Source organism: Pan paniscus, chromosome X, assembly GCF_029289425.2.
Source record: "Pan paniscus chromosome X, NHGRI_mPanPan1-v2.0_pri, whole genome shotgun sequence".
Classification (NCBI taxonomy): domain Eukaryota; kingdom Metazoa; phylum Chordata; class Mammalia; order Primates; family Hominidae; genus Pan; species Pan paniscus.
Window position 1 is genome coordinate 128983543 of NC_073272.2, and position 15368 is coordinate 128998910.

The 15368-nt window shown below is 38.4% G+C and overlaps 1 protein-coding gene across 3 annotated transcripts in view; it reads left to right on the forward strand.

The window, feature by feature from the left end:
* Positions 1-15368, forward strand: part of OCRL (OCRL inositol polyphosphate-5-phosphatase) — a 52365-nt gene that overhangs the window by 20201 nt on the left and 16796 nt on the right. For all 3 annotated transcript variants that reach the window (XM_055106104.2, XM_055106102.2, XM_055106103.2), the window contains 8 exons: positions 458-559; positions 1087-1201; positions 2321-2437; positions 2536-2723; positions 5716-5827; positions 7198-7307; positions 8888-9023; positions 14753-14863. In XM_055106104.2, coding sequence (XP_054962079.1) covers positions 458-559; positions 1087-1201; positions 2321-2437; positions 2536-2723; positions 5716-5827; positions 7198-7307; positions 8888-9023; positions 14753-14863 — 991 coding nt within the window. The remainder of the gene's footprint in view (positions 1-457; positions 560-1086; positions 1202-2320; positions 2438-2535; positions 2724-5715; positions 5828-7197; positions 7308-8887; positions 9024-14752; positions 14864-15368) is intronic.

The following is a 15368-nucleotide window of genomic DNA, read 5'->3' on the forward strand; positions in this document are numbered from 1 at the left end:
GTCTGCCTCATCAGAATTTCCTACACAGATGTCCTTGTAATCCTTCAGTAAGTGAGTTCCTGGAGTCAACTATAGCCCCTTATAGAACATTTATCCATATTTGACTAGCTTACAGCATGAAGATACCTCTTTCCCATCCATAAGCTCTCCTATCAAGTATGAGTTTGGATGGAGCTTAATTGAAAGGAAATGTGGTATAGCAATTACCTTTGCATTTTTTAAAAATAAAGACTTGGTTTCCTTCTGTAGTTTTACTTAATGTAAAATTTAGAGAAAATAAGCCCACTGCCTTTGTGTTCTAGATGCAAAAGATCTTTCTTACATATGTGGCAAAACATTTTGAGGAATTATGTTAGCATATTGTGAACATACCTTTGTATGGAAGCGAAAAGAAAGACCTTCTGTTGGTTTATACTTGATCTTTGTTTTCAAATTATCTTTTCGTATTATGTATTAGATTTTTTGTTGGAACTTGGAATGTGAATGGCCAGTCTCCAGATAGCGGGTTAGAACCTTGGCTGAACTGTGATCCCAATCCTCCTGATATCTACTGCATTGGGTAAAGAACACTTCTGGAATTTCCTTTTGGCTATATGTTTGGTGTTCATTTACATGATGTTTTGCCTTTTTTAAAAAAGACTGTTGGTAAAACCTACTGTAGACTATACACGAGAGTTAACTTGCGGGTCAAATTTGTGAGAACAGAAAGGAACAGATACCTAAAATGGTGTAAGGAAGCATCTAATTTTCTTGAAACCCGTAGGAATCTATATATTCTGCATAGAAACTAAGACTTGGGGTCAGTTCTAACAGTGACAGTTCCTAGGATATAAGAGCAAAGCTCTGCTGTTATCCTCTGTGGGAGGTATTTTGATTTATTTTTTGCATAGCTTATGAATGTACTTGTGGGAATTCTTTAGAAAAGAAAGCTACTTGTTCTTACTGATAACCTGGGTGAACAGAGCAGTTCTATGAAATTTATCTCTCTCCCATCTTTTTTTCATCTAATGTTTCAACATATGGGACAGGAGGTAGCCAGAGATAATTATGGGATATGTATAGATCTCATATCCCTTTTTTCCTCAGATTCCAAGAACTGGACTTGAGCACAGAAGCCTTCTTCTACTTTGAATCTGTGAAGGAACAAGAATGGTCCATGGCTGTAGAGAGAGGTTTGCATTCCAAAGCCAAGTATAAGAAAGTAAGCAGCATTTAATTATCTTTTTAAGTATATGACTAAATAGGGCTCACCGGGAGTTATTCCATTATCTACAACTTGTTCCAAAAGAATAGTTTAATTGAATTCTTCTCTGTGTGTAATACTGGGATAGGGCAGATTGATCATTCATCCTTATTTCCTAGAAAAAAAAATCCCTAAGCTTTCTGATACTATATTTTCATTGCTTAGATAGCTTTTAGGGGAAAAAAGAATTTTATTATGCTTATATCAATACTTAGTTTGAAATAATTACATATAAGATTTCTGATTTATGCAATAAAACTTGAAGATTTAGATTACTCACTGACATGGTCAGAATTGAATGCTTTACAGAAAAGCAATATGAAACGTGGGCGCATGGTGCATGTGTTGCAATCAGAGCAAGAATAGAAGTGGTGTGGAATTTGAACGAGTTCTAAACTTGGTTTTAAGTTAAGAGAAGAGTTGACTTTAGCAAGATGGGCCAATTTGTTTGTCTTTAGAAGGTATGTGGTAGAGGCATTTAGCTACCAGAAGAGTTAATTACAGGGCTATCATACTAAGGTCTCTAAAAGAAGTAATGTGAGTAATTTTTCTCTACATCTTCTAACAGTTTATATAGGTAATAAAACTCCTGGGGATGTTATTCCTCTCATATAGGTCCCTGACTAATGTATATCTCAGACATATTTCTAGCTGTAGTTCACAAGTTAAAAATAAGTAAAAAAGATTGCTGTTTGGTTGATTTCAATTTCTTAGAAAATTAGACATCAGAAACTAGGAAGGAAAGGTGGAAGGAACAAGCTGGGATAGTGGCTTTATTATATGAACTTTTAATGCTTCTTACTCCTGGTAGGCTGAGAAGTGATTAAAAGAATAGATCTAGAGCTGAAAGTACTCATTGTCCCTCCCGGCTTTTAACTCTTATTGATCAGTGCCAGATTAGAGCCTCCCCAGAGAATATTAGTTTCCACTTGATGGGGTCCACTGAGAAATTAGAGGATATGAAGTCAGATTTGGGCACTAGTATATCATCTTGATGGAAAATTAGTCGTGGGACATTAGAAATGTGGCAAAGATTGGTATTAACATTAACCTTTTGTAACTCCCCGGAACTCATAGGTTCAACTGGTGCGCCTTGTTGGGATGATGCTTCTTATATTTGCCAGAAAGGATCAGTGTCGATACATTCGTGATATTGCTACAGAAACAGTTGGAACTGGAATCATGGGGAAAATGGTGAGTTACTTTGGAAATGAGCTTGATTATTATCCATGTTCATGTAAAGTTCAGTTGCTTGTTCTGTGTACTAATTGAATAATTACTCTTGCTAACAGGGAAACAAAGGTGGGGTAGCTGTGAGATTTGTATTTCACAACACCACCTTTTGCATTGTCAATTCCCATCTGGCTGCACACGTGGAGGACTTTGAGAGAAGGAATCAAGATTATAAGGACATTTGTGCGAGAATGAGTTTTGTGGTCCCAAATCAGACCCTCCCGCAATTGAACATCATGAAACATGAGTAAGTGGTTAACTCACCTGTAGCCTTTGAGTAGTGGCTACAGGAGTTTGGATAGTGTAGAGATTAAATGTGAGATACTGTAGAGCTGTGAAGAGTGAAAGATTACCAGTGAGGGATTGGGGTCACAAAGGAGAGGGTTTTTGAGTAATAACAGAATCATTGAGGCAGAGAAATTAGACTTGATATCAGAGGAAAAGATAGTTCTATTAGTGGGGCACCTAGAATAATGCTGGAGGGTCTGTAGTTGGAGTCAGTTTTTATTGTTTTTATGATAAAATAGAAATATTCATTGCAAATGTAATAAAAGATAAAATTAGAAGTTAAATTTCCTCATTTCTTATTCTCTACCTAGCCAGTCCCTCTCTCCAAAGGAAACCATTCTTAACAGTTGGGTGTGTAGCCTTTTAGATCTGTACTGTCCAATATGACAACCAGTAGCCATATATGGCTGTTAGGTACCTGAAAGTGACTGGTCCAAATTAAGATATGCTGTATGCATAAGCTATATATTGGATTTTAAAGACTTAGGAAGAAGATGTACGATATCTTGATTTCTAAAATATTGATCACATGTTGAAATAATTTGGATATATTGAGTAAAATGAAATTTATTGATATTCACTTGTTTTTTTTCTTTTTAAATGCAGCTACTAGAAAACTTAAAATTATATTGTGAGGTGCATTATAATTCTATTAAATAGCACTATTCTAGCCTTCTGTCTATTCATATACAAACACACACATAGGTACTTGGTGTATAAGACTGTATTATTCTATTTATTGTGGATTCCTTTCCAAGCCAGTATATATAGATCTACATTATTCTTTTTAATGGCTGTGCTTATTAAAAATAGGGGCAGCAGAGAGAGGTCAGTGAAGAATGGGATTTAATAAGCATAGAAGCAGAGATGTGTTGAGGAGTAGATGTGGTGGTAGAAAATGATTAGTTTTAAAGAAATTAATATACCTAAAACCATAAAAACCCCAGAAGAAAACCTAGGCATTAAAATTCAGGACATAGGCATGGGCAAGGACTTCATGTCTAAAACACCAAAAGCAATGGCAACAAAAGCCAAAATTGACAAATGGGATCTAATTAAACTAAAGAGCTTCTGCACAGCAAAAGAAACTACCATCAGAGTGAACAGGCAACCTACAAAATGGGAGAAAATTTTCGCAACCTACTCATCTGACAAAGGGCTAATATCCAGAATCTACAATGAACTCAAACAAATTTACAAGAAAAAAACAAACAACCCCATCAAAAAGTGGGCAAAGGACATGAACAGACACTTCTCAAAAGAAGACATTTATGCAGCCAAAAAACACATGAAAAAATGCTCACCATCACTGGCCATCAGAGAAACGCAAATCAAAACCACAATGAGATACCATCTCACACCAGTTAGAATGGCAATCATTAAAAAGTCAGGAAACAACAGGTGCTGGAGAGGATGTGGAGAAATAGGAACACTTTTACACTGTTGGTGGGACTGTAAACTAGTTCAACCCTTGTGGAAGTCAGTGTGGCGATTCCTCAGGGATCTAGAACTAGAAATACCATTTGACCCAGCCATCCCATTACTGGGTATATACCCAAAGGACTATAAATCATGCTGCTATAAAGACACATGCACACGTATGTTTATCGCGGCACTATTCACAATAGCAAAGACTTGGAACCAACCCAAATGTCCAACAATGATAGACTGGATTAAGAAAATGTGGCACATATACACCATGGAATACTATGCAGCCATAAAAAATGATGAGCTCATGTCCTTTGTAGGGACATGGATGAAATTGGAAATCATCATTCACAGTAAACTATCGCAAGAACAAAAAACCAAACACTGCATGTTCTCACTCATAGGTGGGAATTGAACAATGAGAACACATGGACACAGGAAGGGGAACATCACACTCTGGGGACTGTTGTGGGGTGGGGGGAGGGGAGAGGGATAGCTTTAGGAGATATACCTAATGCTAAATGACGAGTTAATGGGCGCAGCCCACCAACATGGCACATGTATACATATGTAACTAACCTGCACATTGTGCACATGTACCCTAAAACTTAAAGTATAATAATAAAATAAAATTAAAAAAATTAATATAGAGAGTAGAGTCATTGGGGAAAGAGGAGGAAAGAGTAGGGATATTCAACTATTTTCCATAATGTCTCAATAATTAGGATCATGTAGAATTCTATTTCACAGTGGTAAAGTGAAGGCCTTAAAATGTATGGTCATGAAGTTGCCATGAAATTCCAAAAATTTATTTTCCCAGATTCCATAAATTTCATGTTGCATTTGAGATTGTCAGAATGACCCATTGGGAACTTGAGCTCACTCAACAGGAGAGTCCATTTTGATGTGTTAATTGCATTGTCTCCCTTTGTGGGGCTCTCAGCACATCTAAGGGCCTGTTGCTGTTATTGGGAGCTGAGGATCCCATGGAATGCCAGTCTCCTTCCTGCCTGTAACTTGGGCAATGGTAGACCAATCAGGGTTCACTAGAGAGCCCTGGACCTACTTTTCTTAGTGGGTCCTGCCTCGGAGAGCTGTCACTCAGACCATGCAGACTTCAGTGGAGAACCTGCAGGACTTCAGGACTCTGAGAGGCAGAAAACGTTCAGATTCTCTTCCCCTAAAGACCTGGCTAGCAGCCAGGCAAAATTTTGAAGCTTGTCCAGCAAATAAACTGCATGCTTCTCAGTCCATTAACTCCTTGGCTTCTAAATCCCATACGTAATATTTCTCAGTTTCATTCTTCATGTATAGAGTCCTCTTCTCCTACCTATTTTGTAATCCATTGTCTCTCTCAGGTGTTGATAGTAGTTGCCCTCAAAGGATTAGTTACAACTTTAAACCCCTTGTGAGATAGTGGTGAGTGAGCCCTTATCAATAATTACCCATTTTTCTTCTCTCCATCCTTCTCTGTTTTTTTATGCTAATCGCTACTTCTGTTCATACATTTTTTTGATCCTTAGGGTTGTCATTTGGTTGGGAGATTTGAATTATAGACTTTGCATGCCTGATGCCAATGAGGTGAAAAGTCTTATTAATAAGAAAGACCTTCAGAGACTCTTGAAATTCGACCAGGTAAGTAAAGTTTCATTTTATAGGAACTTTCCTAGATGGGAGATGAGATTGTTAGAGTTATGGGAGGTATATCTTACTCTAGGGAGTGATGGAAACGTCTTACTGTCTTGTGAAAACAGTGTGACTAGTGATGCATTGACTACATACAAGATTTGTAGTGCTTTTATTAAGTGCTTGGATGGGAGGAGGGAAGGTAACATTAGTGATAAAAAGTAAATACAACATTTATTCAAAACGTCTTTATCATTAAGAGATTTCAGAGATTTGTCTAAATGAGTTGGTGAATGGGTGGGGTTAATTGGAGAACACTTCCTGGAGGAAGTGGGCCTTCAGCTATGTTGATGTGGTTTGGCAGATGGAACAGTGAAAACTGTTCTATGATTACTTGGCAAACTGAGGAACAGCTTGGAGGTAAAAGAGGGAGGCCCTGTGAGGGGAACTGGGAAGTACAGAAAAGAAGTTTGTCTGGGATCAACAGCATAGGCTATGGGCTCATGGGAACTAGATGATAAGTTGAAGCTAGCTGGTATTTAAAACCTGCAGAAAAAGCATTGAGTTGGTAACATTTACATAAAACCTGATATTCAAGAACCTGGTTTCCATATATTTGAAGCAGTAAATTTGCCTCAGAACCTGGCATGTGACTTGAATTTTTACTTCAACATATGGATACTGGCTGCTAAAAGTGAATGCTTCTTATTGAGGGAGGAAAATGTTTTGACTTCATTCGAATAATCTTTAAATCGTTATGAGAGCCTTTTCAACCTTCAGACGTAGCCAACATTCAGGTGATTTGCAGCAGAATGGTTTTTGTAGTGAGCCATTCTTGTCTATGTCTACCTTCACATTGTGGTTGGCTGACAAATTTCTTTGCTTTTTCTTTATTCTGCCTCCAAAAGGGGTACATTTAGGATAAATTCTGAGTCTTATATAACTCTGGTAAAATATTTGAGTGAGGATCTTTCAAAACAATTTGAAACTATTCGCTGAATTTGGTTTGCGGAATTATTCATTCAACATTTGTGTGCTTTTTCTTTAAATTAAAATTGTGCTGGGTGGTTTCTGCCCAGCTCCAAGGAACTTACAATTATTCAGATTTCATTTTTCCATTTTACCCTCTGCCACTATTAGCAATAAAAGAATAGTGATGTGCTAATAACAAGCATCCTATCTGAGGGTGAGTTTAGATGCTGTGGGAATGCTGAGATTTAATTCATAAGGTATAGAAATTTCATTTATGTACTCTCACTACAGTTGTAAAGGTTGTGGAACTAGATACTTTGAAATGGGAACAGTGGTTTATCAACCTGATTATCTCTTATATTAAGATAGTGTTATCCTGCTTATTTGATGCTTCTTTCTATCTGTAGCTAAATATTCAGCGCACACAGAAAAAAGCTTTTGTTGACTTCAATGAAGGGGAAATCAAGTTCATCCCCACTTATAAGTATGACTCTAAAACAGACCGGTGGGATTCCAGGTAAAGTAATAAGAACCTTCTCACAGAAAAGGTTAAGGCTTGATCTTATTTCTGACCCTCCATATTGGTAAGGGGCTAGGAATTTTTTAGGCCATGCCATAAGCAGATATATAAACCTAATGGCTCAGTGCCTCAGTGCTATTATAGAACAATAAGAGTGTTTCATTTATCTATACTCAAAGGTGAGCCTATCTTAGGGAAGTTATTACTTATATGTCAAGATTGTTGAAGTTTTATGGGCTACCTACAGTGCCTTATTTCTCTCACCTCAGCAAACTTGCTTAAATTTTTGCCTTCCTGATTTTGCCTTTGTTTCTTACCTATTACCTGTTCTGGCTATTTTTTTTCCCAAACTACTCAGCTATTTAATTCAGGATACCAGAAGGCAAAAACGAAGCCATGAAGGGTTCTTCTAGCACCAGTAGCTCTCAATCCTTAAAAGACTTTAGAATCCCTTAGAGAACTTCAAAAAATACTGATGCTTGGACCTAATATCTGCCACAGCTGGAGAACACTGAGAACCACTGTTTAGTAGACCCTTTTGATTTCCTAATCATCCTAGTAAAGTGCCCCCAGTAAGTTCTTAGTGAGTATTTGTCCTCTACCTACTATCTCTTTCTTTTCTTTTCCTTTCCTTTTTTCTTTTTCTTTTCTTCTTTTTCTTTCTGTTTCTCCTAGCTGGCTGAGCACAGAAACTTGAAAGAGAAAGAATCCCCACGCATGTTCAGCTGTTTTGAACTCTGAGAGTACTGGCATGGGTGGGGAGTCGATATTCCTATGCTCCTAGGTAACTGGCCAGCAAATGAAGTGACACTGTTAGATCTTGTACACTTTGCCATGTTTGTTTCACTCACCTGACTTTAGAGTCAGCTGCAGAGCTACTGATGAGAAATATCTGTGTCACCTTCTGGATCAGGTGTACAAGGTGTTGCTTGTTTTAATAGAATGATGAATAGGTTCTTTTTCCCTACCCTTGGTATTCTGTGGACTGACATTTGCTCAGACTTGCATGGTTTGATTTTATTTCGTCTCTATTAGAAGAAGCTAGACTTGTCCATAAATGTCTGGTTTAAAGGAGAAATCAATACTGTTATTCCTCTCCAAAGATTAAGCCCAGTCTAGGAAGAGAAGATTGGAGTTTTAGACTTGATTAGTTATCTTATCTGTTGTGAAGTGTTGTTGATGCTCATAGAGTAAAGGAAAAGGAAGTGTTCAAAATATAATCCAAATCTTCTGAGGGTATTTTAAGAACGTGCTATTTTCTCCTGTGGTGACATTGTTGAAGATGTACTCCCAATCTTAACAGAACCATTCATTCATTAGATAACTATTCGTTGAGCACCTACTTTGCACCAGATACCATGCTAGGTTCTAGGAGTTCAGTGGCAAACAAGCAAATACAATCCCTTCACAGAGCTTGCAAAATAGTAGGGAGGATGACAGGGGTTGTTAGGGAAGGAGAAGTACACGGTTCTTTGGGAGCATGTAACAAGAGAGCCTAACCCTGATCTAAACCAGTGTGGTAGGTATTATGTTCTTGTGTGATATGTTCTCTTTATAACTCGTTTCTTTACTTACAGTGGGAAATGCCGGGTTCCAGCCTGGTGTGACCGAATTCTTTGGAGAGGAACAAATGTTAATCAGCTTAATTATCGGAGTCACATGGAACTGAAAACCAGCGACCACAAGCCTGTTAGCGCCCTCTTCCATATTGGGGTAAACACTTGTTTGTACATTCATTTATTTGTGTGTTAAGTATCAATTACTAGAGGATTATTTAGACTCAGAACAGATCAGTAATTCAGCAAGCCATAAATGTTCCATAACCAAATAACCATTTGCAGCATTGAGAGGTTAGTGCCCCAACCCTCCCAAATGCTGTCCGTATAGCTCTTAATGCTCCAGGCCTTTTAGTGACACAGATGTTTCTCATGCTACATAGTGGTTAGGTGGTAACTTGAGCTTCCTAAAGTAGGTATGCATAATGAAGAGTTAAAAGCTAAGTTTTATCAGATAGTAAAGAAGGGAAACACCAGGAGGGAGATTCTGGGTGGAAGGGTAGAGACAGCAGGAGCAAAGGCACAGACTGATCAGAATACAGCCAACTCTGTATATTGTCTTAAGGGATATAGTGTCATCCCTACACTTATTTTTTCTTATTTTTTTTTTTTTTTGAGACGGAGTCTTGCCCTATCCTCCGGGCTGGAGTGCAGTGGTGTGATCTTGGCTCACTGCAACCTCCTCTTCCCGGGTTCAAGCGATTCCCCTGCCTCAGCCTCCCAGAGTGCTGGAATTACAGGCGTGAGCCACCGTGCCCAGCCAATTTTTTTTAACTCTGTTCTATCCTGGGCTGCATTAATGGCCAGTTATTTAATTTTCTGTCTGTATTGTGAGTAAAGTTTTTTTCCCATTGTATTTTTAAACTGTGTGTTATTGGTATGTAGGTCATATCTTGTAATCATGCTGATTTAATTTGTTACAGCCAGTACATTTAGGTTATTTCTTGTGGATTTTTCAGATCTACAGCCCTATAATCTGTCAGAATGTATATAGTGCAGTGCTTAGTAGAATGGACTTTGTAGTAGACTTCTGGGATTTGCATCCGAGTTCAACCACTTTCTAACTGTGTAACCATGGACAATTTATGTAACATATTTATGCCTCAGTTTCCTCCTCTATTAAGCGTGGGTAATATTGGTACATACTCATGAAGATTAATGAGTTCGGACATGTGAAGAGCATAATGGGATAGGTTTCTTTCCTCTGTGTGTGTGTTGATTTAGGGGGCTTCTGAGATAGATATCACCAACCTGTTTTATCCTGCTCCTGTTTTAAGGAAGAAAGACTTTGGGGCTTTTCATTTAAGATCAGAATTAGTTATTGGTCTTAGAATAGATTTTAAATTTTATCAAGACAATCATGACTTTACTTTTGTCCATTTTGAAATTTTAAAATCATAATCATCAATAATAGTAACTGTTCCTCAGATAGCAGCTAGTGGCTGTGTGGCAGGGACTATGTGAGGCAATTTGCACACATCTCATTTACTCCTCACAACAACGCTTTGAGTTAAATACAGCTGATCCTTCAAGAACATGGGTTTGAACTACACAGATCCACTTATACCCAGATCTTTTCAACCAAATGCAGATGGAAAATACAGTATTCACAGGATGTGAAACCCACGTATAAGGAGGGCCAACTGTGGGACTTGAGTATGTGTGAATTTGATTATACACAGGCCATGCCAGAACCAATCCCCCACAGATCTCAAGGGACAACTGTATTTCCCATTTAACAGATGAGCAGATGGAGAACAGCAAGTTGAAATAACTTATTTAAGAGCATTCAACTAGGAGGAGAGCTGAGATTCCAATCTTAAGTTGGCTTAACTCCCAACTCTGTGCTCTTTCTACTACCCCACAATACCTCTATAATTCTATAGAACTTGATGAAATATACCTTTAGATAACTTCTTTTAGCCCATCTAATTTCTAGTTTGTACTTGCAGGCTGCCCCTTTTTCTTCATTTGAATTCTCTTAATCCATTTTGAGAGGATATCTTTCCTCAAACACTAACCTCTTTGGTTAGATCAAGTATGCCTGGCTTTTTTGTTTGTATTTCTTTTCAAAACCTTCAGATTTTTTTGTTTGTTTATTTGTTTTGTTTTTTGTTTTTTTGTTTTGTTTTTTTTTTTTTGAGACAGAGTCTCGCTCTGTCACCCAGGTTGGAGTGCAGTGGCACGATCTTGGCTCACTGCAAGCTCCGCCTCCTGGGTTCACGCCATTCTCTTGCCTCAGCCTCCCGCCCAGCTAATTTTTTGTATTTTTAGTAGAGACGGGGTTTCACCATGTTAGCCAGGATGATCTCGATCTCCTGACCTTGTGATCCACCCGCCTCAGCCTCCCAAAGTGCTGAGATTACAGGCATGAGCCACCGCTCGCAGCCAACCTTGGGATGCTTTTAATACTCCATACACATTAATGCAGAGCTTCTAGTGGGATATTTACATTTTTTTTCAGGCTTCCTGTGTATTTATGTATATCTTTAATAAAGATATGCCTTTTGAGTTTTTAATGATTTTAAAATTATACAGCAGTGACAAGTGCTTTTAAAAAAATTAAAAGGAAATTTAAGCAGAATTGACAGATAAGGCAGAAGTTCTTCAATCCCTGTTCTGTCTCCTACTCCCAACTTTGCCTAAACCCCCATTCCCCAGCCAGGCCACTACCCTTAGGAGTTTATATCTTTCTAGACCAGTGCTGTCCAATAGAGCTTTCTGTGATGATGGAAATGTCCTGTATCTGTGCCGTCCAGTCCAGTGGCTTCTAGCAGCAGGGGGCTATTGAGTACTTGAAGTGTGGCTAGTGCAACTGAGAACTGAACTTTTAATTTAATTTAAAGTAATTTAAATTCAAATTCCCTATGTGGCTAGTCACTATTGTACTGGACAGTGCAGTTCTAGACCTTTGTATATGCTTTTTTGTTCACTCATAGACAAAATACTGATTTGTGTGTGTCTCTATATCATAAACGGTCTTATATGTATGTGTTGGTCTGCAACTTGATTTTTTTTTTTAACTCAGCAGTGTGTCTTGGAGAACCTCCCATCTTATTACATAAAGACCTAGCTCATTGTACTTTTTTTCAAATTCCTAATTTTGTCAGTAATTTCCTTTACTAAAATGGATGTGTCAGGTTGTGAAATTCTTTGGGGTTCCCCCCCTCCTCATTATCTTTGATTTGCCATTAAGTGCTGTGATCATGATAACCCGCTGAGAAAAAGTTTGATTTTATTGAGTAATCACCCCATGTTTTGGATTCTTGGGCATGCTATGATTAGAGGCTTTAAAAACCACACTATATTTTCACCACCATTGGCACCAATGACTGTTAACAAAGGAGCCAAGTGCACCGTGGCCAATTAATTTCAGAAGACTTTCTGTGGGCTGGCTGAGATAGAGCTAGGATAGGGTTCCAACCCTGCACTTGGTACTGTGATCTGTTGCATTGGTTCTCAGACTTCAGTGGATGTAAGAATTGCTTAGAGAGCTTTTAAAAAAGTGTGGATGCATGTGTCCTCACCCCTAGAGGCTGTGATTAGTAGACCCAGGCAGCTGTGCTTTTAAGACATACTCAAGTTGATTCTGTCACATATCTAGTATATTGGAAAGAGTCTTAAACTAGTCCAGATGTCACCTTTGGTATTAACTGTAGCAGTGAGCAAGTTTGTTGATTGTTTTGTATCTTAATGTTCTCAACTATCGGAACAAAAATATTCCTTGCTTTGGTAGCCTTCCAGGTTGTGAAAATAAAAAGACATGTGCAAAATACTTTTGGAAATTAAAAGTTGCAAAGTTTTGTAAAAGTATAAAATTCATCTTAAACTAATGCTATAGTATGGACCCTGGTGATGGTAAAGTGATTGTTTGATCCTCTGTTCTCTAAGAGTTACAGTTCAAATATGTGAAAAACTTCCCCAGTCTGAGATACTTGACTCAGCTTTGATGTTCTTATTTTCAACATTTTAAAAAATTTTTATTTCACTTCAAGTTGTGGGATACAAGTGCAGAACGTATAGGCTTGTTACATAGGTATGTGTGCCATGTTGGTTTGCTGCACCTATCAACCCATCATCTAGGTTTTAAGCCCCACGTGCATTAGCTATTTAACCTTAATGCTCTCCTTCCCCTCGCCCCACTACCCCGAGTGGCCTGGTGTGTGTTGTTCCCCTCCCTGTGTCCATGTGTTCTCATTCTTCAACTCCCACCTGTAAGTGAGAATATGCGGTGCTTGGTTTTCTGTTCCTGTGTTAGTTTGCTAAGGATGATGGCTTCCAGCTTCATCCATGTCCCTGCAAAGGACATGATTATTTTTTGAGGTGGAGTCTTGCTCTGTTGCCCAGGCTGGAGTGCAGTGGTGCAATCTTGGCTCACTTCAACCTCCGCCTCCCGGGCTCAAGGGATTCTCCTGCCTCAGCCTCCCAAGTGACTGGGATTACAGGCACCCACCACCATGCCTGGCTAATTTTTTTTTGTACTTTTAGTAGAGACAGAGTTTCACTGTGTTGGCTGGGGTGGTTTCGAACTCCTGACCTCTAGTGATCCTCCTGCCTCGGCCTCCCACAGTGCTAGGATTACAGGTGTGAGCCACTGTGCCCAGCCTGATCTCATTCCTTTTTATGGCTGTATAGTATTCCATGGTGTATATTTACCACATTTTCTTTATCAAGTCTTATTATTAATGGGCATTTGGGTTGGTTCCATGTCTTTGCTATTGTAAGTAGTGCTGCAGTAAATATATGTGTGCATGTGTCTTTATAGTAGAATGATTTATATTCTTTTGGGTATATACCCAGTAATGGGATTGCTGGGTCAAATGGTATTTCTGGTTCTAGATCCTTGAGGAATCGCCACACTGTCTTCCACAATGGTTGAACTAATTTACACTCCTACCAACAGTGTAAAAGCGTTCCTACTTCTCCACAGCCTCACCAGCATCTGTTTCCACATCTTTTTAGAACCTTTGCTGCATGTATCAATTTTTTTTGACATGAATTTTTGTGAAATTTCCTAGTCTAAAAAAGAAACCGATATCTCAAGTTAAAATCTGTTAGTTATGTTAATTTTGGCATTGGTTTGTATGAAGTTTTAATATTTAAAAAAACACAGCTATATCAGGAAGCTGAAAGTGCTGTGTCAGGTGGAAAATTTTTTTATCAGTGGAGATGTGTTTATACGTTGTCATGGTTTTACTCTAGTCTAGGACATTTTGTTTCAGCCATTTTCTAAAATGGCTGTAGGTTCCATTTATTAATATATCTCTGCTATTATGTAATCTGAGCAGTGATATTATACTTCTTGGTATTGTACATAGAATCTAATAGAGTTAAAAGCTTTTTAATAATATTTGCTGCCACCTCACCAAGTTATGATTGTTAGAAACAGTAATTGCTGTGTTTTGACACTGTCATTTTGTACAGTGCAAGCAATCATTTTTACCACAATTATCACATTTTTTCCACTACCAAATAACTTAACAATGAAGCAAGAAAATATTCTTCCCAAATATTTATTATTGCCAAGCTTCTTAACGTAGGGGTTTAACTTTTACAGGACGTTAGCCAATTAATCTTACCTTTACCTTAAAGCGTGTGCTTCTATAATGCTTTGTTCAATTTATGTTTGCTTTAGTGACCTTAAAAATTGTTAGAGACTCTTGGAGGTATAAAAGTTGAGAACACGTAAAACTAAAGCAAGGATCTGTTTTCTTTCAGGTGAAAGTTGTGGATGAAGCAAGATATAGAGAGTGTTTGAGGTTGTTGTTTGCACCACAGTTTATTTTAAATAGTTACTGTAATGACCAGTTTTAAATTGTTAGATAGTCTCCAAGGGAGATGAGCTAGAAGGGTATAAGACTGAAAAGAGGATACATTTTCTTTCAGGTGAAGGTTGTGGATGAACGAAGGTACCGGAAAGTCTTTGAAGATAGTGTACGCATCATGGACAGAATGGAAAATGACTTCCTTCCTTCCTTAGAACTCAGCAGGAGGGAGGTGAGCAAAAATACATGATCTCCCTGTCTACTGCTCACTGTGGTTAGCACAGAAGAAACTGCTACTTAGAAAAGGCTACATAGCAACGTGGTTAAGCCCATGTCGCTGGAGTCAGACTGCCTCCATTCCAATTGTAGCACGGCTGTTTAGTAGATGTATGACCTCAGGCAAGTATCTTACCCGCTCAGAGCCGCAGTTTCCTTTCCTGGATTAAGGGGTAGTTGTAAGGATTACATGAGTTAATACATGCGAAGCTCTCAGAACAGCACCCGGCACATAGTAAGCCCTCCGCTGTTAGATGCTCTTATTTAATATTTCAGAGTTGCTAGTTAATTTATATCTCAGAAACCAGGACTTGGTCACAGGATGAATACTCTGAACCAAGGTTGGGTTACCCTCTTAGGATCCTAGGAATGATCAGAGTAGCCTGGAGAAGTAGCAAGAGCCACCTAACTCCTTCTCTGCTGGTGTGAGTATAATAATACATGCAAGTGGATGTTGTGAA